This window comes from Bombina bombina, chromosome 4, assembly GCF_027579735.1.
Source record: "Bombina bombina isolate aBomBom1 chromosome 4, aBomBom1.pri, whole genome shotgun sequence".
Lineage (NCBI taxonomy): Eukaryota > Metazoa > Chordata > Amphibia > Anura > Bombinatoridae > Bombina > Bombina bombina.
Genome location: NC_069502.1, coordinates 538,610,881 through 538,637,028, shown reverse-complemented (window position 1 = coordinate 538,637,028; position 26,148 = coordinate 538,610,881). Strand labels below are relative to the sequence as shown.

The following is a 26,148-nucleotide window of genomic DNA, read 5'->3' as shown; positions in this document are numbered from 1 at the left end:
AAATAAAATAGTAACAGAGATTGATCTCCTCTATACCTCAGTAACTTCATTGGTACTGTGAGATAAAACTGACAGGACCTAAACAATAAAAACAAAAAGTCGTCAGTTATAGTACTATCACTACTGAACCCTCCAGAGCTATTTATATTACTTTACTGGCGTAATCATAGCTCATCTACCTCCTTGTTGATAAATGTTATTGGAACTGCACATGCTGGAACTTTCCTAATTTTTGTGGGCCACAATTGCCTGCCTTAACCTAATTCTGCAGCCTGCAGCCCAATTGCAGACAGTTAATCAATACATACTCTATGAAAGTAGACAAATATTTCCAGAGACTAGCATCTCCAAAAGCAGATATCATGAGTCACAAGTCTAAGGGTAATGAAAGAAAGCTGCGGCAGACTGCTGATGCACAACCAGCTACACAAAATCAACCTGACACTGAGGCCATGTCTGTGGGCGACAGCTCAAATTTTTTACAAGAGCTCAAAGCGTTCTTTTTGCCAAAAATGGATTCCCTACAAGCTGGAGTAGACACTCTAACGAGCGAAGTGCAACAGTTTTCTACCATGCTCATATCTGCTAAACATAGGATTTCTGAGGTGGAAGATAAGCAGCATGAATCAGAAGGTTCCCTGAAATACATATTAAAGCAAAATTAAGTTCTCCAAGACTGTCTGGAAGACCTAGAGAACCGCAGCAGGTGGAACAATCTGTGCATTGTTGGGGTACCAGAATCCATAAAAGACAAAGACCTGCTAGAGTTTACAACATTGACTTTCCCAAAGCTACTGGGCATCTCCCCAGACAGTCTACCACTGGATATAGAGAGAGCGCACCGACTGGGCCCTGAACTGCAATTAGACAACTTAAAGAACTCGCCAAGTGACTCTAAAATGCCTCAATTATCAGGAAAAGCTATCTTTGATGAGAGCATTTCGGGCAATGAAAGAAGCCAAATTTGAAGAACATCGCCTTCTATTTAAAAGACTTTTCTGCTGGAATAACAAGGAAAAGAAAAGAGTTTTCCCCGCTTTGTTCCCGCTTGCATGGACAAGGCCGTCAGGTAGCCCTTATCTACTTATCTATCTGGTCCAAAGTTTTTCATCACACCGGCAGCTGTGCAGGCCTTTTTGGCATCAGAGAGCAGATGGGAAGATGGCTGAACCAAAACAACAAGAACTTTGAACCTTAATGTTTACTGTTATCTATTTTCTGTTTATGATTGTTTTTGGTTGCTATGTCCTGGGCTGTGTAAGTTTATTTACCTCAGGGCTACTCAGTAAGACAATACTGTTAAGTTGTAGTTTTAAGTCCCGAAAGTGTTTCCGGGGATCATAGATCACTAAACCACAGACCATCGGCAGTCACATGTCACGCCATATTTGACCACCGCAACACCTAGTAAGACAAAAGACCATAGTGCCATGTGGTTTGTGATCAGATATTTCTCAACACCCACCAGACCTTACTTACCCTTACAGTACACTGTAAAGTCTTGTAATAGTGGGGAGTCGCCTACAAACACCCTTAACTGTATTACTGTCTACCATTTGACCTCTGATACACTATATGTGACGGTAGCGTTTCATCAAACACTTAGAGTTGGAGACACTGTCCCCACGGACAGCGGTTTATGGTACTTATTTCACAGACGGTATATACTTCCTAGCAGCTTTAACTCACACCTTCAACTGATAATGTCAGCAATGTTTGACAAGAGGTCTCAGATGTTGTTGACCCTACCTCCCGACACTGGTGGGACTTAAGGCTTTAGACATCTTGCTAATTTGTGGGGGGGGGGGGGGGTGGTAGTAACACTGCAGAGTGGGGATGGTTAATATCTTGATTCACTACTATGCTATGACCTGTATTAAGGTTTAGTGGGGCACTGGCAACTCAGTTTCTGTGGTTCTAATGTATTGCCTGTGATTGTGTGGTATCGAAATTTGCTGATGATGGTTCTTTTTTTTCCTAGAATTTGCCGGCCACGGATATTTACATAGCCTGATGCACATAATAAGTTCTTCCCCTGGTCACTTTACACATACACCCTTAAAGGGACACTCAATCGAAATTAAACTTTCATTATTCAGATAGAGCCTGCCATTTTAAACAACTTTCCAATTTACTTCCATTAACTAAATGTGCACATTCTTATTATATTTAAACTTTTTGAGTCACCATGTGCAAGAATAAGTGTGTATGCATTTGTGAATGGCTGATGGCTGTCACATGGTACGTGTATGCATTTGTGAATGGCTGATGGCTGTCACATGGTACAGGGGGAGTGGAAATAGACAAAACTTTTAAAATTGTCAGAAAAAAAAAATCTACTACTCATTTGAAGTTCAGACTAAGTGCTATTGCATTGTCTTGTTATCTTGCAATTGTTGATTATGCAAATCTACTGTGTTGACTGGTCGTTTAACTAAAACAAAATGGAACCTATTTGAAGCCCTTGGCGGTTCATGCATTTCAAATCGTGAAACGCCAATATGGCTATGAGATATAAAATAACTTCCTGTAGTATTGGAGGAATCGCCTCCCCTGCGAAGAGGAGTATGATATTACAGCATCTTAATAAACTGCAGACAGACATAGCCTTACTCCAGGAAACCAGGTTTTCTGCTGTTGAACATGAAAAACTCAAATCGAGATGGGTAGGTCAAATCCTCTACACACCAACAGAGGGTAGAAAGCGGGGAGTGGCGATACTGGTCAGGAAGGGACTACCAGTAACTTTTACAGACACCGTGATAGATACATAATCACAATAATGCACATCCATACCTTTGCATATGTCCTATGTAACGTATATGGCCCCAATGCATATTGTCCCAGCTTTTGGTCCACACTGCTAGCCAAGCTGGCCACATACGACAACCCACTTCTAATTATTGGTGGGGATTTTAACTTGGCACAGACCTTGCCACTGGACAGGTTCAAAGACCCCAGTACATGTACCACAACCATAAAGGACACCTCACGACATAAGAGAGAGAGACACACAATTAATGAACACATTCAAACCTTGGGCTTGATCGATGCCTGGAGGGAACAGAACCCAGACCAGAGGGATTATACCTGCGTCTCCAAGTCATACAACACATTATCGCATATTGACTTCTTCCTGACTTCTACCGCTTTGACACCTCAGGTCCATTCACCCACCTACGGACGAATAACGATATCGGATCACGCCCCGATACATTTGAGGCTCCAACCCGTAGTGCAGGACCATACAAATAAATCATGGAGGTTTCCCTCTCACTTGTAGAATAACGTAGAATTCCGGCAATGTCTTACACAAGCATGGATACAATATACAACAGACAATGACCAGCACTTGGAGAATCTGGACCTGATTTGGCATGCTTCTAAAGAAGTTATGAGAGGCCATATCACTTACTTTATAGCTCATCATTTTAGACGGAAACTTTTTGTCATAACTAACAGAGGTGTATAACAATTATCTTTCTAATACCTCTCACACAACGAGACAAAATTATTACGACCTGAAAAAAAACAGGGACAACCTTTCTAACCCAACAAGACAACAGATATAATTTCCACAGGCAGGGACATTTTTATAGTCACGGCAACAAAGCGGGCAAATTATTATCCAACTTGGTTAGAGCTAACAATCCTAGGTCATGTGTAACTTCACTCCAAACGCACTCGGGTATGACATCACAAACGAAGGAGATCATGGCTGAATTTGTCAAATATTATCAAACACTATACTCCCAACAACACAGATGTAGAGAAGAAAAACAAATTCTGGAAGGATATAAAAATTCCTACCTTGACGGATGAACAGAAAAACTAAATGCCCCAATACAAGCACAAGAGTTATCCAGAGCGATTAAACGTCTCAAATTAGGTAAGGCGGCAGGGCCTGATGGGCTGCAGGCTGAATATTACAAACTCTTGGGGAAGGAGGTTAGCCCCATATTGGCATCCCTATACTCAGATTACCCAACGACTAATGCTCAGCCCAACATGCGTTTTACAGAAGCCAATATATGTATCCTACCCAAGCCTGACAGAAACCCCACACTTACCTCTTCCTATGGGCCAATTTCACTGCATAACAGTGATTACAAGTTACTGACAAAGATACTGGCGGACAGATTAGCGCTAGTCCTCCCTTTGCTGGTTCACCCTGACCAGACTGGATTTGTCACGGGACGCTCCTCTGTGGTAAATATAAGGAAAACCCTGGCGATATCTTCCTACTATTGGTATAGAACCCATTCAAGCATACAGTCCGACCTACAAGACACATGTCTATTGGCGCTAGACATCGAAAAAGCCTTCGATAGGATTGAATGGGATAATCTATACACATCCATGACACGCTTTGGCGTCACAGGCACTTTTTTTAATCTCATCCACAAATTATACACAGCCCCTAAAGCCTCAATACTCTTGTCTACAAAGAGGGACCCGACAGGGATGCCCCCTTTCCCCACTCCTTTTTGATCTGGCTATAGAACCGCTAGCCTGCTATATTTGGTAACATAGTGAAGGAATTGACATTAAAGGCCTTAGACAGCATTTATCATTGTATGCAGATGACCTGCTTTTGTTTATAGGAAACCAAGAGTTAAATGTACCCAAACTCCTTGACATTATTGATACATTCGGAACCTTTTCTGGATACAAAATTAACAAAGACAAATCGGAAGTCACTTGGCTGAAAAACGCAACACGTAACACACTCAACAACACTTGCCTTCAAATAACGGAGGGCATGTTCAAATACCTGGGCATACAAATACATGTAGATCCAAACAAATTATAGCCATTAAACATAGGTAACAATCTCAAACATAAGGGATGTGTTGCGTGGATGGGATAAGCTTCCCCTATCCTTAACCGGTAGAATACACCTTTATAAAATGATAGCCTTACCCAAGATACTTTATCCTTTACAGAAGCTTCCTCTGCTATTAACACAAAGGGATGCCAAAACTATAGTAGGCTTTAGGCCAATTTATCTGAAAAGGAAAGAAACAGAGGATAAGCAGGTCAAGTCTGGTCATGCCATTTGCCAGGAATGGGTTGCGCCTCCCGAACATCCTTTGTTACAACTGGACGACATTGACAAAGATAGTGATGGACTGGCTGGTTGGGAAGAGCAGTTTACAATTCCTACTTTAGAGACAGGTCTTACGTACCCAATGCACCTAGCCTTTCTACCACACGCAAAATTAAACTCTCTGCCCCCGGAAGCTCAGCAACATATACTATTTAAAGATCCTTTGAGAGCATGGGCCAAATTGTATAGAAGAGGATAAGGGAAATGGACCAAGCGCCCTGGGGATACCTCTAGCTGTGTACAAAGGCCGCCTAGCCGGCCAAAGGAAGAAGAATTTGGTGGTGTAATGTACAAAGCGTCTAAATGAAAGGCCGAGGTGATAATGAATGAGAACGTACCTAATGAGATGTGTGTAAGAAGTTTAATCCTAACAAAGACACAAAAAAGCATACAATAAAAACAGTGATAATAAAATCATACAGTAAAATTATACAATAAAAATAAGCATGGATCCATGTAAACTGTACAGTGATTGCAAATGATTACAAATGACAGGTATATTACAGTAATTGCATATGAGGAGGTAAGATTGATAACCTGTGCAACAATTACAAGTGACAGGTGGAGTACATAAAATTGGTGTTAGTACCAAATATGGAGCTAGTGAGCACCAGTGGTAGCAAAAGCAAAAATAAAAGTCCAGCAACAAATGAAATGCAAATGTGCAAAATTCAATCGTGTCAATTGGCCCTATGGGAAGAAAAAGATCAAATAGATTCCTTAGTGAAGTGAAGCAAGTGGAAAAATCCAAAAAGTGAAAAAATGTCTACAATCAAAAAATGATGAAAAAATGTGAAATGTGAGGATAAAAATAAAACCAAATGCAATGAGTAAATGTGATGCAGTAATCCTCAATGAGAAAACCAAAAGGTGGGGTGCTATATACTTCTTGTATTTCATATATAGTTCTGCAAGTCCCTGTAAAAAATAAAAAATAAGTGTAGATGGTACAGGTCTATTAAGTAATATTGAAATAGTTCTTACCGGTTATCGACACGTTTCGGCCTATATAAGGCCTTTTTCAAGACAGTAATAAAATTAGGGGCATCAATGGCTTTATATAAGGTGACTGATCAAATCATACGTGGTCATTTTGGCGCCAAAATAGTGATATGCCCAGTTCCTGTTTAGGGTATTGTGGGTTATTGAGATGCATAGAGATACGCCCACTTCCTGTTTATGGAATTATGTTGTTTTTTTCTTACACACATAATTGAAAGTGACACATAACTGTCAGCAGTAAATAATTATTTTGGCTTTCTCTAGCAGGTTTTTTAATTCCTTCTGGAATGTGACTCAGCTAACCATTAGACCGGCTGACAAAGGAGGGATTGTAATCCTCAATAGAGATGATTACACTAAGGAAAATGAACGACTACTCAGTGATCGATCAACGTACGAGAAACTCCATAACAATCCTGGAGTCACATTCCAGAAGGAATTAAAAAACCTGCTAGAGAAAGCCAAAATAAAAGGAATACTGAATGAGAAAGAATTCCAATATCTAGATGTCAGATACCCAATCACAACAATATTATATCATCTACCGAAGATACATAAATCACTACATAACCCCCCCGGTAGACCAATTATCTCCGGGGTAGGATCACTCACTAGTAATCTATCGGAGTATGTGGACAAGAACTTGCAAAAATATGTGAGGCGACTCCCCTCGCTTCTGAAAGATTCCACACAGGTTCTTAACATTCTAAATTTTACCCCCTGGGAAGAAGGATATCTATTGGCAACATGTGATATCACATCCTTATATACTAGTATTCCACACCAAGAAGGCTGTGAAGCAGTTAGCTTCTTTTTAGATAATGATCCTGATTTGCCTAAGAACAAGCCAATTTTATACTGGACAGTATCAAGTTTATCCTCACCCACAATTACTTCTGAAATGAGGGAAAATACTACAAGCAGATCTGTGGAACAGCTATGGGGACCAGGTTCATGCCCAGTTATGCAAATTTCTACATGGGTAGATGGGAGAAGATCTTCTGGGAGTCATGCCCAGCGAGCGCGGACCTGGTCCTATACCGTAGGTATATCGATGATATACTGATCGTTTGGAAAGGCACATCCGAAGACCTTGAATACACAATAGAGGTCATGAACAGAAATATGCTTAATCTGCAATTTACATACACTTGGAGCAAGACAGATATTATCTTTTTGGATTTAACAATTAAAACTATCGATGGAGAATGGGAGACATCCACCCATTTTAAAGAAGTAGACAGTAACAACTACATTCATAACCTTAGTTATCACCACGAAAAGTGGAAAAATAACATTCCTAAGTGTCAACTTCTGAGGATTAGAAAAAAATGCTCAAACACAAAGTGGGAAAAACAAGCCATGCAATTGAAAAACAAGTTTATGGAAAGGGGGTACTGTGAAGAACTTCTAGATCTTAAAATAGAAGGAATAAGAGGGACTGAAAGAAGTGAACTTATTGGATATAAAGATCGAAGCAAACCAGTTACAGATGAACTAATTAATATACCAATGATAACCAAATATAGTAGCAACAGACATATTATTGAGAACATCTTTAAAAAATACTGTCCGCTATTAAAAGACGACGATCTTATTGGAGACAAACTTCCTGAACAGCCTAAATTTGTCTATAGAAAAACAGATAACCTGAAAAACAAATTGGCACCAAGCATACAAAGGATAAAGAGGTCAGATACAAACAATGTCTTTGGAAAGAAAATTAAAGGTTTCTACCCATGCTCGAACTGTAAGGCCTGTAAATGTGGGAGAAAAACCAAGACATTTCAATCATACCATAATAAAGAGGAGTATAAGATATATGACCCAATTAGATGCCAAGATAAAGGAATAATCTATTTAATAGAATGTTCATGCGGATTACAGTATATTGGACAAACATCGAGATCTCTAAAAGATCGAATAAGGGAACATATATTGCAGATAGAAAAATTAAACATGGACACTGTCCTGTACAAGCATTTTTCTACCAAACATCATGGTAATATTAAACATCTGAAGTTTATGGGTATACAAAAAGGTAACAAAAAACTGGAGAGGTGGTGACTATGAAAAAAAGACTTCTAACTACAGTATCAAGAACATAATTTATGCTTACCTGATAAATTTATTTCTCTTGTAGTGTATCCAGTCCACGGATCATCCATTACTTGTGGGATATTCTCCTTCCCAACAGGAAGTTGCAAGAGGATCACCCACAGCAGAGCTGCTATATAGCTCCTCCCCTCACTGCCATATCCAGTCATTCGACCGAAACAAGACGAGAAAGGAGAAACCATAGGGTGCAGTGGTGACTGTAGTTTAATTAAAATTTAGACCTGCCTGAAAAAGACAGGGCGGGCCGTGGACTGGATACACTACAAGAGAAATAAATTTATCAGGTAAGCATAAATTATGTTTTCTCTTGTTAAGTGTATCCAGTCCACGGATCATCCATTACTTGTGGGATACCAATACCAAAGCTAAAGTACACGGATGATGGGAGGGACAAGGCAGGATTAAGCGGAAGGAACCACTGCCTGTAGAACCTTTCTCCCAAAAACAGCCTCCGAAGAAGCAAAAGTATCAAATTTGTAAAAAGTATGAAGGGAAGACCAAGTTGCAGCCTTGCAAATCTGTTCAACAGAGGCCTCATTTTTAAAGGCCCAGGTGGAAGCCACAGCTCTAGTAGAATGAGCTGTAATCCTTTCAGGAGGCTGCTCTCCAGCAGTCTCATAGGCTAAACGGATCATACTCCGAAGCCAAAAAGAAAGAGAGGTTGCCGAGGCCTTCTGACCTCTCCTCTGTCCAGAGTAAACAACAAACAGGTTAGATGTTTGGCGAAAATCTTTAGTAGCCTGTAAGTAAAACTTCAAGGCACGGACTACGTCTAGATTATGCAAACGACGTTCCTTCTTTGAAGGATTAGGACATAATGATGGAACAACAATCTCTTGATTGATATTCTTGTTAGAAACCAGCTTATGTAAAAACCCAGGTTTTGTACGCAGAACAACTTTATCTGAATGAAAGATCAGATAAGGAGAATCACAATGTAAGGCAGATAACTCCGAGACTATTCGAGCCGAGGAAATAGCCATCAGAAAAAGAACTTTCCATGAAAGAAGTTTGATATCAATAGAATGAAGGGGTTCAAACGGAACCCCTTGAAGAACCAAGTTTAAGCTCCATGGAGGAGCAACAGGTTTAAACACAGGCTTAATTCTAACTAAAGCCTGACAAAATGCCTGAAAGTCTGGAACTTCTGCCAGACACTTGTGTAAAAGAATAGACAGAGCAGAAATCTGTCCCTTTAAAGAACTAGCTGATAATCCTTTGTCCAAACCCTCTTGGAGGAAGGACAATATCCTAGGAATCCTAACCCTACTCCATGAGTAATTCTTGGATTCACACCAATGAAGATATTTACGCCATATCTTGTGGTAAATTTTCCTGGTGACAGGCTTTCGTGCCTGTATTAAGGTATCAATTACTGACTCGGAGAAGCCACGCTTTGATAGGATCAAGCGTTCAATATCCATGCAGTCAGTCTCAGAGAAAGTAGATTCGGATGATTGAAAGGACCTTCTACTAGAAGGTCATGTCTCAGAGGCAGAGTCCATGGTGGAAAGGATGACATGTCCACTAGGTCTGCATACCAGGTCCTGCGTGGCCACGCAGGCGCTATCAATATCACGGATGCTCTTTCCTGTTTGATTTTGGCAATCAGACGAGGGAGCAGAGGAAACGATGGAAACACATAAGCCAGGTTGAAGAACCAAGGCGCTGCTAGAGCATCTATCAGTGCCGCTTCTGGGTCCCTGGACCTGGATCCGTAACAAGGAGCTTGGCGTTCTGGCGAGACGCCATGAGATCCAATTCTGGTATGCCCCAACGGAGAACCAATTGAGCAAACACCTCCGGATGGAGATCCCATTCCCCCGGATGAAAAGTCTGACGACTTAGAAAATCCGCCTCCCAGTTCTCTACACCTGGGATATGGATCGCTGACAGGTGGCAAGAGTGAGTCTCTGCCCAGCGAATTATCTTGGAGACTTCTGACATCGCTAGGGAACTCCTGGTTCCCCCTTGATGGTTGATGTAAGCCACAGTCGTGATGTTGTCCGACTGAAATCTGATGAACCTCAGTGTTGCTAGCTGAGGCCAAGCCAGAAGAGCATTGAATATTGCTCTTAACTCCAGAATATTTATTGGGAGGAGTTTCTCCTCCTGAGTCCATGAACCCTGAGCCTTCAGGGAGTTCCAGACTGCACCCCAACCTAGAAGGCTGGCATCTGTTGTTACAATTGTCCAATCTGGTCTGCGAAAGGTCATACCCTTGGACAGATGGGCCCGAGATAACCACCAGAGAAGAGAATCTCTGGTTTCCTGATCCAGATTTAGTAGAGGGGACAAATCTGTGTAATCCCCATTCCACTGACTGAGCATGCATAATTGCAGCGGTCTGAGATGCAGGCGCGCAAATGGCACTATGTCCATCGCCGCTACCATTAAGCTGATTACTTCCATGCACTGAGCCACCGTGGGGCGCGGAATGGAGTGAAGAACACGACAAGCATTTAGAAGTTTTGATAACCTGGACTCAGTCAGGTAAATTTTCATTTCTATTAGAGTCCCTAGGAAGGAAACCCTCGTGAGATGAGATAGAGAACTCTTTTCTTCGTTCACTTTCCACCCATGCGACCTCAGGAATGCCAGAACTATCTCTGTATGAGATTTGGCAATTTGAAAGCTTGACACCTGTATCAGGATATCGTCCAGGTAAGGAGCCACCGCTATGCCTCGCGGTCTTAGGACCGCCAGAAGTGAGCCCAGAACCTTTGTAAAAATTCTTGGGGCTGTAGCCAACCCGAATGGAAGAGCTACAAATTGGTAATGCCTGTCTAGAAAGGCAAACCTCAGGAACTGATGAGGATTCTTGTGAATCGGAATGTGAAGGTAGGCATCCTTTAAGTCCACTGTGGTCATGTACTGACCCTCTTGGATCATGGGTAAAATGGTTCGAATAGTTTCCATCTTGAATGACGAAACTCTGAGGAATTTGTTTAGGATCTTTAAATCCAAAATTGGTCTGAAGGTTCCCTCTTTTTTGGGAACCACAAACAGATTTGAATAAAACCCCTGTCCTTGTTCCGTCCGCGGAACTGGATGGATCACTCCCATTACAAGGAGATCTTGTACGCAGCTTAGGAATGCCTCTTTCTTTATCTGGTTTGCAGATAATCTTGAAAGGTGAAATCTCCCTTGTGGAGGAGAAGCTTTGAAGTCCAGAAGATATCCCTGAGATATGATCTCCAACGCCCAGGGATCCTGAACATCTCTTGCCCACGCCTGGGCGAAGAGAGAGTCTGCCCCCTACTAGATCTTAGAGGCAGCAGCAGGCTTTCTGGCCTGCTTGCCCTTGTTCCAGGACTGGTTAGGTTTCCAGGCCTGCTTGGATTGAGCAAAAGTTCCCTCTTGTTTTGAAGCAGAGGAAGCTGATGCTGCACCTGCCTTGAAATTTCGAAGGGCACGAAAATTAGACTGTTTGGCCTTTGATTTGGCCCTGTCCTGAGGAAGGGTATGACCCTTACCTCCAGTAATGTCAGCAATAATTTCTTTCAAACCAGGCCCGAATAAGGTCTGCCCCTTGAAAGGAATGTTGAGTAATTTAGACTTTGAAGTCACATCAGCTGACCAGGATTTGAGCCATAGCGCCCTACGCGCCTGGATGGCGAATCCGGAATTCTTAGCCGTTAGTTTAGTCAAATGAACAATGGCATCAGAAACAAATGAGTTAGCTAGCTTAAGATTTCTAAGCTTGTCAACAATTTCAGTCAATGGAGCTGTATGGATGGCCTCTTCCAGGGCCTCAAACCAGAATGCCGCCGCAGCAGTGACAGGCGCAATGCATGCAAGGGGCTGTAAAATAAAACCTTGTTGAATAAACATTTTCTTAAGGTAACCCTCTAATTTTTTATCCATTGGATCTGAAAAAGCACAACTGTCCTCAACCGGGATAGTGGTACGCTTTGCTAAAGTAGAAACTGCTCCCTCCACCTTAGGGACAGTCTGCCATAAGTCCCGTGTAGTGGCATCTTTTGGAAACATTTTTCTAAATATAGGAGGTGGGGAAAAGGGCACACCGGGCCTATCCCACTCCTTACTAATAATTTCTATAAGCCTTTTAGGTATTGGAAAAACATCAGTACTCACCGGCACTGCATAGTATTTATCCAGCCTACACAATTTCTCTGGCACTGCAATTGTGTCACAGTCATTCAGAGCAGCTAATACCTCCCCAAGCAATACACGGAGGTTCTCAAGCTTAAATTTAAAATTAGAAATCTCTGAATCAGTTCTCCCCGATTCAGAGACATCACCCACAGACTGAAGCTCTCCGTCCTCAGGTTCTGCATATTGTGACGCAGTATCAGACATGGCTCTTACAGCATCTACGCGCTCTGTATCTTGTCTAACCCCAGAGCTATCGCGCTTGCCTCTCAATTCAGGCAATCTGGATAATACCTCTGACAGGGTATTATTCATGATTGCAGCCATGTCCTGCAAAGTAATCGCTATGGGCGTCCCTGATGTACTTGGCGCCATATTAGCGTGCGTCCCTTGAGCGGGAGGCGAAGTGTCCAACACGTGGGGAGAGTTAGTCGGCATAACTTCCCCCTCGACAGACGCCTCTGGTGACAATTCTTTTATAGATAAAGACTGATCTTTACTGTTTAAGGTGAAATCAATACATTTAGTACACATTCTCCTATGGGGCTCCACCATGGCTTTTAAACATAATGAACAAGTATCCTCTGTTTCAGACATGTTTGTACAGACTAGCAATGAGACTAGCAAGCTTGGAAAACACTTTAAAGCAAGTTAACAAGCAATATAAAAAAACTTTACTGTGCCTTTAAGAGAAACAAATTTTGACAAAATTTGAAATAACAGTGAAAAAAGGCAGTTACACTAACAAAATTTTTACAGTGTATGTAACAAGTCAGCAGAGCATTGCACCCACTTGCAAATGGATGATTAACCCCTTAATAACAAAAACAGAATAATAAATGACAAAAACGTTTTTTAAACACAGTCACAACAACTGCCACAGTCTACTGTGATTGTTACCCTCCTCAAACACGACTTTGAAGCCTTTTGAGCCCTTCAGAGATGTCCTGTATCATGCAAAGGGAAGCTGAATGTCTCTGTCAGTATTTTTATCTGCACAGAAAAGCACTAAAATAGGCCCTTCCCACTCATATTGCAACAGTGGAAAGCCTGTTACTAGGCAAAAATCAAGCCAGCCATGTGGAAAAAAACTAGGCCCCAATAAGTTTTGTCACCAAACATATATAAAAACGATTAACATGCCAGCAAATGTTTTATATTACACTTTTATAAGAGTATGTATCTCTGTTAATAAGCCTGATACCAGTCGCTATCACTGCATTTAAGGCTTAACTTACATTAATCCGGTATCAGCAGCATTTTTCTAGCAAATTCCATCCCTAGAAATATGTTAACTGCACATACCTTATTGCAGGAAAACCTGCACGCCATTCCCCCTCTGAAGTTACCTCACTCCTCAGAATATGTGAGAACGGCAGTGGATCTTAGTTACTTCTGCTAAGATCATAGAAATCACAGGCAGATTCTTCTTCTAATGCTGCCTGAGATGAAACAGTACACTCCGGTACCATTTAAAAATAACAAACTTTTGATTGAAGTTAAAAAACTAACTATAATACACCACTCTCCTCTTACTACATCCATCTTTGTTGAGAGTTGCAAGAGAATGACTGGATATGGCAGTGAGGGGAGGAGCTATATAGCAGCTCTGCTGTGGGTGATCCTCTTGCAACTTCCTGTTGGGAAGGAGAATATCCCACAAGTAATGGATGATCCGTGGACTGGATACACTTAACAAGAGAAATGGATATTTCTGTTGGATTGTCTACATCCAAAAGGACTCAACAACAAAGAAGATCTTGCCCACCTCCTAAATATTTAACCACTTTAAATACTGTTTTTAGAGTGGTCTCTTAAGACATTCTAGGATCACCTGTATCTCCACATAGGTATTTCCCATGTATTGCCATATCACCTCCTCTATGGCAGTTTATGTTAAGTCTTATCTAATTATCTTCTCCAGTAAATTTTGGAGTAGATTTTTACCCATCAAACGAAAAAAGCCCTCTCCTATACTCTATGTCCCACTCATCTCATTCAATTGTTTTTGTTCATGCTTTATTATAAGTATAAGTTTATTTACAATTTTACACACATTTCTTGTGTCCGGATCTATAAGTTAATATTATGTTTCTACCTACAAAGTTAATATTATGTATCTAATTACAAAGTTAATATTATGGATCTATTCAATGTATCCACCCTTCTCCTTGTCTTGGATCATGATCCCTATCTATAAATTTCCAGTACCGTAAATAAATGCCACTTACCCGCACCGTAATTGGCTAATATATACATTTCTAATTATATTTATATGGAATCGAATTATAATTGTGTTTTTTTGGTTTGTCTCTTTATCCCCATGCCCTCTGGATCAGTCCTACAGGACCATAATCATACTAGGAGCTAGTAATATATGTCCCCATATTATGGTCTCATTTAACTGTCACCAGTTCGGGATCATGTTCCCGACATCCTTAACTATTGTAATTTCCCTTTTTTCCCCCCTTTTTCTTTTACTGCCGACAGTTATGTGCCACTGTGTGTAAGAAAAAAAAACAAAGAAAAAAACAAAAACAAAGAAAAAAACAAACATAATTCCCTAAACAGGAAGTGGGCGTATCTCTATGCATCTCAATAACCCACAATTCCCTAAACAGGAAGTGGGCGTATCACTATTTTGGCACCAAAATGACCACTTATGATTTGATCAGTCACCTTATATAAAGCCATTGATGCCCCTAATTTTATTACGGTCTTGAAAAAGCCCTGTTATAGGCCGAAATACGTTGACAACTGGTAAGAACTATTTCAATATTACTTAATAGACCTGTACCATCTACACTATTATTTTTTTACAGGGACTTGCAGAACTATATATGAACTATATTATTCTGCAAATAATAAGGTGGGGTACCTTTTGGTTTTCTCTTTGAGGATTACTGCATCACATTTACTCATTGCATTTGGTTTTATTTTTATCCCCACATTTCACATTTTTTCATCATTTTTTTATTGTAGACATTTTTTCACTTTTTGGATTTTTCCACTTGCTTCACTTCACTAAGGAATCAATTTGATCTTTTTCTTCACATAGGACCAATTGACACGATTGACTTTTGGACATTTGCATTTCATTTGTTGCTGGAATTTTATTTTTGCTTTTGCTACCACTGGTGCTCACTAGCTCCATATTTGGTACTAACACCAATTTTATGTACTCCACCTGTCACTTGTAATTATTGCACAGGTTATCAATCTTACCTCTCATATGCAATTACTGTAGTTTACCTGTCATTTGTAGTCATTTGCAATCACTGTACAGTTTACATGGATCCATGCTATTTTTTATTGTATAATTTTATTATCACTGTTTTTATTGTATGCTTTTATGTGTCTTTGCTAGGATTAAACTTCTTACACACATCTCATTAGGTACGTTCTCATTCATTATCACCTCGGCCTTCCAAATGGTGTAGGCTGTATGGAATACAATTTACTACCAGTAAATTCCTCCCTATCCAGGGTAATCTATCCTTCTTACCTGGACACACCACAGAGGTGTTTAAAAACATGGCAGGAGAAAAACCTCACTAAAATCGGACAACTCTTTAACCCACTAACCCTTGATATTCACCCATTTCAGGAGTTGCAAACCACATATCGACTCCCAAACACACACAGGTTCGCTTATCTCCAATGCAGGCATTATGTCACAAAGTTAAAAACAGATGGTCTCCTCAGCATGGAAAACAATATCACTACATTATGCTCACTGGCTAAACAGGGCTCATATAAGCTAGCAAACATGTATGATCTCATACCTAAGCACCATGACACCCTTGCTACTAAAAAAATATAATTGAAATCGGCCAAGTGTAGAGCCATTGAGACCGACAGTGAACGGCTTGCGGACAGTTTCACAGAGATTAGGAACATAACCTTATCTGCAAACTTGAGAGAAACACATACCAAAATCCTTCAACAAGCATACATCACCCCAGCCCTTAGGGCCAAATGTATACCTGGTGCAAAAGACGTATGTATTAAATGTAACCAAGCGAACCCTGACTGGATTTATTTATTTTGGGATTGTCCCAAGTTAAAGTGGTTTTGGAGTAAAACATACTGGCTGACCAAAGTGACTAAAAGGCAGACATCTCTCTCGGCGCAGCGAGTCTTGTTTCTACTCCCAGAAAACAGCATGCACTTACGACACTCTAGTTAATATAACCATTTTAATTGCAAGGCAACTGATATTACAAAACTGGGCGGACAGAATATCCCCACCATTTCAAAAATTACTCACCAAGTTACATACCTAGATGCTCATACAACAGGCAGATGTCAAGGGGAACATTGAAAATAGAATATCTAGATTCACAAAGAAATGCACACACATACACACACACATATTTGAGTATACACACACACGTATATATATATATATATATACACATATATATATATATATATATATATATATACACATATATATATATATATATATATATATATATATATATATATATATATATATATATATATATACACACATACACATACATACATACACACACACACACACTTAAGGGTATCTGTGAGTAACATTAAATAAACTACAGGTGTATCGTAAAATCTAATATGATGTGAATTGGTCTCATAACAGACCAGCCCCAACACCCATTTTATCCTGATTACAATACAGTACATCCAAATGAGAACAAAGGGAAAACATTTGGTCTCATTAGTTCAGGCAGTTATTTCAAAGAGATGTTCACTATATGGCTGCTGTGTTTAAAGTTTGATTTCCTGACCTTTCTTCTATGAAATAAAATGTTATCAGATAATGACCCCTGTAAATAAACGGACATGTTTTGTCTGTTGGAAAAAATCTCTTTGAGGCTTAAATATATGTGGAAGTTGATTACCCCTGCTGTTTGAATACACGAAGACAGACGTCTCAAAGGGAAAATAGCAAGAGTTGATTACCCCTGCTGTGTTGGATACACATCTGCACTGAGCCAAGAAACATATATTGTATTGTAACTGAAATTCATTTTTTTTAAATCAGAGATTTTTATTAAGGTATTTAGCATAACAATATGATTACTGTAATGATATACATAACATCTCTGATATGTAACAGCCTGTACATATACAACAAAAAAGAAAACAATGTCACAAAATACAGACATCCTTATAGGTAACATATCTTAATCACATATAAATATCCAAACTAAATATTGAAACCCAACTAATCAAGCTTGATGTATATATACTTTATATTTCTGCTGGGTTATGATAATTATTTAAAACTAAAAAAATAGGTAAGTAAGCAATCCTCTCAAGTAAATTAGTTTGCCTAATAGTATATCTAACAGCAATTTGTAAAAAATGTTGGGGAAAAACTTTATACAAAGCTAACTATTTGAGGAGCGTCAACATAAAGATGTTCATAAGGGAGCTGTCGTATATATATATAAAAACATTTTAGGATCCCGATCATAGAAGCAGAACACCCACCACTAGGGGCTTATATATGTAGTCTAGCTCAGTGAACCTAATTATATATAGAAATACATGTTTAGTAGGCTAGAGAAGATCTGTATACATCCTTAAAGGCGAGCCCAGCCAAACACATGATGTCACCCCTTATTTGCAAACTATGAACCATACACATAAGGTTGTGTATAATATAAGCAACGTCATAGTTATGTATGTAGTTATAAAATCCAATGATAAGATATAAAGGACTTCTATTGAGGCTTAGTATGTGTCAGGTATCTGAAATTAATTTTTAAAATACAAACTTGTATAATTTTCAATCTTGTATAAAGATGTATATGTCCATGGATCTGAGAAATGCATTTCAGGTTTGTAATAAATTTAATGGATAACATATTCTTATATTTTTCAGGCATCTAATAAGTACATATATAATTGGTGTTTTAAAGGGACATTATACACTCATTTTTTCTTTGCATAAATGTTTTGTAGATGATCTATTTATATAGCCCATAAAGTTTTTTGTTTTTTTTAAATGTATAGTTTTGCTTATTTTTAAGTAACATTGTTCTGATTTTCAGACTCCTAACCAAGCCCCAAAGTTTTATGTGAATACCGTCAGCTACCTTCTGCAGCTTGCTCCTGTTTGTGTAAAGGGTCTTTTTATATGCAAAAGAAGGGGGAGGGGGGAGTGTCTTATTTCCAGCTTGCAGTGGGCTTTCCAACCACCTTTTCAACAGAGCTAAACTTAGAACTTCTAAGTAAGTTTTTAAAAAGTTTTATACTGGATTTTTGTATCAGTATCTGTGCATCTTATTCTTTATAGTAGTGTCTATTACATGCAGTTATATGAAAATAAGTGTATACTGTCCCTTTAAGTAATATATGTTTTATACACTCAGCAAGAGATATACAGATATGAAATATTTATATGGGATAGTAATAAATATGAAACCACATCCAATTGCTGATCTCAAGGTATGTATGTGATATTAAGATGATAACTGAGAAAGTAATTGAGTCCATGATGAAGGTATTATAATACTTTTAAATCTTTCCATAGAAAATATGTTTTTTAAACGCAATTTTAAGATATTATATTCATGCCTAGTCTTGAAATACTCAGAATAAAATTGTATTAAATGGCACGTTATGGTCCCATCTATATTAAAATTGTAAGTGATGAATACTGGAAATTAAAGTATTTGATAAACATTTTAAAGGTTAGATAATTAAGCTGTTAGCAATATTGATAATGAGACTGCATTTCTGGTTGTTTACTGTCCCCTAGGGGATTAAAACTGGTATGACAGCCAAACGAATTAACTGTTTAAAACATATGTTCCCAGTAGGCCAATCAAATGTTTTAGCTTGAAGGGCCAATCAATGCTCAGCTCCGTTAGGGACAATCCAAAGACAAGCACAGTGGGGTGTAACCAAAAAGGTTCACTCAACCCATTGAAAAAAGGCTGTGGTTTCAAAGCACAAAACCAGCTACTTCATATAAACAAATAAACCTGAAAATACAATTTCTCAAATATTTTATACTCTGCAGCTGGTATAACAAGTCATTGAAAATACATTAAAGGAAAAACTTTTTTACAGTGTACTGTCCCTTGATTCCGTGGACTCACTGTGTCTTAAATAAATTATATATATATATATATATATATATATATATATATATATATATATATATATATATATATATATATATATATATAAATATAAAATGGGACATATGCAGAAACTTCTTTACGGCACTGCTCCACATCAGGCTGTTTTCTTCAAAAAGTGCTGTGTTCTGGCTTCACTGTGTATGTTTTACTCAATACAGTGCAGCAAGAGTGAAGAAACGTTTGAAGAGAGCAGTCAAATACAGACCAAAGCACATTGGTTGATGCTTTATTCTTTAATTAATCAACACATTGCAATTGAGCCGGTGCTGTAGGGTAAACTAATTTAAATTTTATTTCAAAATGACCTGCAGAAAATGTTTCACAAAAAAAAAAAACTCATCACAGAAAGTGTAAAAAATTTCTGCCTCTGGGCATACAAGGTAATCACAGAGGAAAAAAGTATATTAATATAACCATGTTGGTTATGCAAAACTGGGGAATTGTTAATAAAATGGATTATCTATCTTTTTAAACAATAACATTTTTGAAGTAGACTGTCAATTTAAGTATATAAGTAACATCTTACTAATAACAGAGTTATAACACTCCTGAACTCGGTTCTGTCTCAGGTGAATGCTATTGCAACATTTTGTGGAGTTTTGTTTTATTGGATGCCGATAGAAAATTCAAATTTTTAAAATTCTTTACACTATCAAACAAATGTTATCCCCCACATCTTTCAATACAAAATAAGGATACGACCTACACCTGTATATGCATCTTCTGTCATGTTGGGATCAACAGCACTTACTACCCAGCCAAACTTTATTTAAAATACTTTTTTTTTTATATAAATATATATAATCAACACTATAAAAGACATACATTAATGGTTGTAAAATGCAAATACCTTCAGATAGTTCAAACTGGGCAAAAGATGTGTGTACAAAAGCATATTTCTTGCAGTTTAATCTGGCAAATTGAAATTGGTCACGTGCCTCATCTGGGTCAATAAGCCTTTAAGGGAAAAAAAAATAAAAAAAAATTCCTTGTTATCTGTTCAATTCATTCTGGTTTATATTTTAGCACAAAGCTCTTCAAAGTCTTTAAGCCTATGAAATTTATGCAAAATCTGAAATGCAAAAAACGAGCTCTTTGAATTGCATTTTCCATGACTCCTCCTTCAAACAAAAGATATGGTCTCAATACTAACAGACATTACTGGGAGTGCAGCCGTTTTTCTGCTCGTTTGGATTGTACATTTGAGCTTGGGGAAGATCAGAATAGTTTGCACCCACTGTATGGACTGCCAGCCCATCAAGTAACCGAATGTTTGAATAAGGAGTGCTGATCAATGTATTTACCTATATGATTCATTACATTTATAGCTTTCATATTTAAACCAAATTAAAGAATATGAAACGGCATACCTTTAGTAAAAAAAAAAAAAAAAAAAAAAAACACACAAAAAAAAAAAACAGTAAACTTTGTATTTGTAAATACTTTCTAAACCTAAATGTATGTTTCCTTTAATATAACTGTGCATTACCCATTTAAAATGTTTAATAAACATTACTTTAAAATAGTCTGTCTTCCGTTTAACAGCTCCAGACTGCCAACTGAAACTGCAGGCGCTCTGCATAATGAGTCTTAGCATAATATTCATTATGCCAGCTCGCTCCCCATTGCATGCACAATAGCAAAATAGACAAACACAAGCCAATTGAGACCGGGTGCTCAATACAAAATCAATACATGCCGATCACATGACCACCTGTCATAACAAGCCCTGGTGAAATTGTAAACATGCAGAGTGCAACGCAGCATCGGCTAACTGCTGTTACAGCTCAATGTGTTTTTAATGTGCATTGCACTTTATTCATTAAGTACAATGTAGCGCAGGATAACAGAATTTATGTTTACCTGATAAATTACTTTCTCCAACGGTGTGTCCGGTCCACGGCGTCATCCTTACTTGTGGGATATTCTCTTCCCCAACAGGAAATGGCAAAGAGCCCAGCAAAGCTGGTCACATGATCCCTCCTAGGCTCCGCCTACCCCAGTCATTCGACCGACGTTAAGGAGGAATATTTGCATAGGAGAAACCATATGATACCGTGGTGACTGTAGTTAAAGAAAATAAATTATCAGACCTGATTAAAAAACCAGGGCGGGCCGTGGACCGGACACACCGTTGGAGAAAGTAATTTATCAGGTAAACATAAATTCTGTTTTCTCCAACATAGGTGTGTCCGGTCCACGGCGTCATCCTTACTTGTGGGAACCAATACCAAAGCTTTAGGACACGGATGATGGGAGGGAGCAAATCAGGTCACCTAGATGGAAGGCACCACGGCTTGCAAAACCTTTCTCCCAAAAATAGCCTCAGAAGAAGCAAAAGTATCAAACTTTTAAAATTTGGTAAAAGTGTGCAGTGAAGACCAAGTCGCTGCCCTACATATCTGATCAACAGAAGCCTCGTTCTTGAAGGCCCATGTGGAAGCCACAGCCCTAGTGGAATGAGCTGTGATTCTTTCGGGAGGCTGCCGTCCGGCAGTCTCGTAAGCCAATCTGATGATGCTTTTAATCCAAAAAGAGAGAGAGGTAGAAGTTGCTTTTTGACCTCTCCTTTTACCGGAATAAACAACAAACAAGGAAGATGTTTGTCTAAAATCCTTTGTAGCGTCTAAATAGAATTTTAGAGCGCGAACAACATCCAAATTGTGCAACAAACGTTCCTTCTTTGAAACTGGTTTCGGGCACAGAGAAGGTACGATAATCTCCTGGTTAATGTTTTTGTTAGAAACAACTTTTGGAAGAAAACCAGGTTTAGTACGTAAAACCACCTTATCTGCATGGAACACCAGATAAGGAGGAGAACACTGCAGAGCAGATAATTCTGAAACTCTTCTAGCAGAAGAAATTGCAACCAAAAACAAAACTTTCCAAGATAATAACTTAATATCAACGGAATGTAAGGGTTCAAACGGAACCCCCTGAAGAACTGAAAGAACTAAGTTGAGACTCCAAGGAGGAGTCAAAGGTTTGTAAACAGGCTTGATTCTAACCAGAGCCTGAACAAAGGCTTGAACATCTGGCACAGCTGCCAGCTTTTTGTGAAGTAACACAGACAAGGCAGAAATCTGTCCCTTCAGGGAACTTGCAGATAATCCTTTTTCCAATCCTTCTTGAAGGAAGGATAGAATCTTAGGAATCTTAACCTTGTCCCAAGGGAATCCTTTAGATTCACACCAACAGATATATTTTTTCCCAATTTTGTGGTAAATCTTTCTAGTTACAGGCTTTCTGGCCTGAACAAGAGTATCGATAACAGAATCTGAGAACCCTCGCTTCGATAAGATCAAGCGTTCAATCTCCAAGCAGTCAGCTGGAGTGAGACCAGATTCGGATGTTCGAACGGACCTTGAACAAGAAGGTCTCGTCTCAAAGGTAGCTTCCATGGTGGAGCCGATGACATATTCACCAGATCTGCATACCAAGTCCTGCGTGGCCACGCAGGAGCTATCAAGATCACCGACGCCCTCTCCTGATTGATCCTGGCTACCAGCCTGGGGATGAGAGGAAACGGCGGGAATACATAAGCTAGTTTGAAGGTCCAAGGTGCTACTAGTGCATCCACTAGAGCCGCCTTGGGATCCCTGGATCTGGACCCGTAGCAAGGAACTTTGAAGTTCTGACGAGAGGCCATCAGATCCATGTCTGGAATGCCCCACAGTTGAGTGACTTGGGCAAAGATTTCCGGATGGAGTTCCCACTCCCCCGGATGCAATGTCTGACGACTCAGAAAATCCGCTTCCCAATTTTCCACTCCTGGGATGTGGATAGCAGACAGGTGGCAGGAGTGAGACTCCGCCCATAGAATAATTTTGGTCACTTCTTCCATCGCCAGGGAACTCCTTGTTCCCCCCTGATGGTTGATGTACGCAACAGTTGTCATGTTGTCTGATTGAAACCGTATGAACTTGGCCCTCGCTAGCTGAGGCCAAGCCTTGAGAGCATTGAATATCGCTCTCAGTTCCAGAATATTTATCGGTAGAAGAGATTCTTCCCGAGACCAAAGACCCTGAGCTTTCAGGGATCCCCAGACCGCGCCCCAGCCCATCAGACTGGCGTCGGTCGTGACAATGACCCACTCTGGTCTGCGGAAGGTCATCCCTTGTGACAGGTTGTCCAGGGACAGCCACCAACGGAGTGAGTCTCTGGTCCTCTGATTTACTTGTATCCTCGGAGACAAGTCTGTATAGTCCCCATTCCACTGACTGAGCATGCACAGTTGTAATGGTCTTAGATGAATGCGCGCAAAAGGAACTATGTCCATTGCCGCTACCATCAAACCTATCACTTCCATGCACTGCGCTATGGAAGGAAGAGGAACGGAATGAAGTATCCGACAAGAGTCTAGAAGTTTTGTTTTTCTGGCCTCTGTCAGAAAAATCCTCATTTCTAAGGAGTCTATTATTGTTCCCAAGAAGGGAACCCTTGTTGACGGAGATAGAGAACTCTTTTCCACGTTCACTTTCCATCCGTGAGATCTGAGAAAGGCTAGGACGATGTCCGTGTGAGCCTTTGCTTGAGGAAGGGACGACGCTTGAATCAGAATGTCGTCCAAGTAAGGTACTACAGCAATGCCCCTTGGTCTTAGCACAGCTAGAAGGGACCCTAGTACCTTTGTGAAAATCCTTGGAGCAGTGGCTAATCCGAAAGGAAGCGCCACGAACTGGTAATGCTTGTCCAGGAATGCGAACCTTAGGAACCGATGATGTTCCTTGTGGATAGGAATATGTAGATACGCATCCTTTAAATCCACCGTGGTCATGAATTGACCTTCCTGGATGGAAGGAAGAATTGTTCGAATGGTTTCCATTTTGAACGATGGAACCTTGAGAAACTTGTTTAAGATCTTGAGATCTAAGATTGGTCTGAACGTTCCCTCTTTTTTGGGAACTATGAAACAGATTGGAGTAGAACCCCATCCCTTGTTCTCCTAATGGAACAGGATGAATCACTCCCATTTTTAACAGGTCTTCTACACAATGTAAGAATGCCTGTCTTTTTATGTGGTCTGAAGACAACTGAGACCTGTGGAACCTCCCCCTTGGGGGAAGCCCCTTGAATTCCAGAAGATAACCTTGGGAGACTATTTCTAGCGCCCAAGGATCCAGAACATCTCTTGCCCAAGCCTGAGCGAAGAGAGAGAGTCTGCCCCCCACCAGATCCGGTCCCGGATCGGGGGCCCACATTTCATGCTGTCTTGGTAGCAGTGGCAGGTTTCTTGGCCTGCTTTCCCTTGTTCCAGCCTTGCATTGGTCTCCAAGCTGGCTTGGCTTGAGAAGTATTACCCTCTTGCTTAGAGGACGTAGCACTTTGGGCTGGTCCGTTTCTACGAAAGGGACGAAAATTTGGTTTATTTTTGGCCTTGAAAGGCCGATCCTGAGGAAGGGCGTGGCCCTTACCCCCAGTGATATCAGAGATAATCTCTTTCAAGTCAGGGCCAAACAGCGTTTTCCCCTTGAAAGGAATGTTAAGTAGCTTGTTCTTGGAAGACGCATCAGCTGACCAAGATTTCAACCAAAGCGCTCTGCGCGCCACAATAGCAAACCCAGAATTCTTAGCCGCTAACCTAGCCAATTGCAAAGTGGCGTCTAGGGTGAAAGAATTAGCCAATTTGAGAGCATTGATTCTGTCCATAATCTCCTCATAAGGAGGAGAATCACTATCGACCGCCTTTACCAGCTCATCGAACCAGAAACACGCGGCTGTAGCGACAGGGACAATGCATGAAATTGGTTGTAGAAGGTAACCCTGCTGAACAAACATCTTTTTAAGTAAACCTTCTAATTTTTTATCCATAGGATCTTTGAAAGCACAACTATCTTCTATGGGTATAGTGGTGCGTTTGTTTAGAGTAGAAACCGCCCCCTCGACCTTGGGGACTGTCTGCCATAAGTCCTTTCTGGGGTCGACCATAGGAAACAATTTTTTAAATATGGGGGGAGGGACGAAAGGTATACCGGGCCTTTCCCATTCTTTATTTACAATGTCCGCCACCCGCTTGGGTATAGGAAAAGCTTCTGGGAGCCCCGGGACCTCTAGGAACTTGTCCATTTTACATAGTTTCTCTGGGATGACCAAATTGTCACAATCATCCAGAGTGGATAATACCTCCTTAAGCAGAGCGCGGAGATGTTCCAACTTAAATTTAAACGTAATCACATCAGGTTCAGCTTGTTGAGAAATGTTCCCTGAATCAGTAATTTCTCCCTCAGACAAAACCTCCCTGGCCCCCTCAGACTGGTTTAGGGGCCCTTCAGAACCATTATTATCAGCGTCGTCATGCTCTTCAGTATCTAAAACAGAGCAGTCGCGCTTACGCTGATAAGTGTGCATTTTGGCTAAAATGTTTTTGACAGAATTATCCATTACAGCCGTTAATTGTTGCATAGTAAGGAGTATTGGCGCGCTAGATGTACTAGGGGCCTCCTGAGTGGGCAAGACTCGTGTAGACGAAGGAGGGAATGATGCAGTACCATGCTTACTCCCCTCGCTTGAGGAATCATCTTGGGCATCATTGTCATTGTCACATAAATCACATTTATTTAAATGAGAAGGAACTCTGGCTTCCCCACATTCAGAACACAGTCTATCTGGTAGTTCAGACATGTTAAACAGGCATAAACTTGATAACAAAGTACA

The 26,148-nt window shown here is 40.0% G+C and overlaps 1 protein-coding gene across 1 annotated transcript in view; it reads right to left on the bottom strand.

The window, feature by feature from the left end:
• The window catches only part of TTK (TTK protein kinase), a 151,978-nt gene that overhangs the window by 96,123 nt on the left and 29,707 nt on the right, over positions 1-26,148 (bottom strand). The window contains exon 4 of the mRNA XM_053712017.1: positions 20,345-20,451. Within this exon, the coding sequence (XP_053567992.1) occupies positions 20,345-20,451 (107 nt within the window). The remainder of the gene's footprint in view (positions 1-20,344; positions 20,452-26,148) is intronic.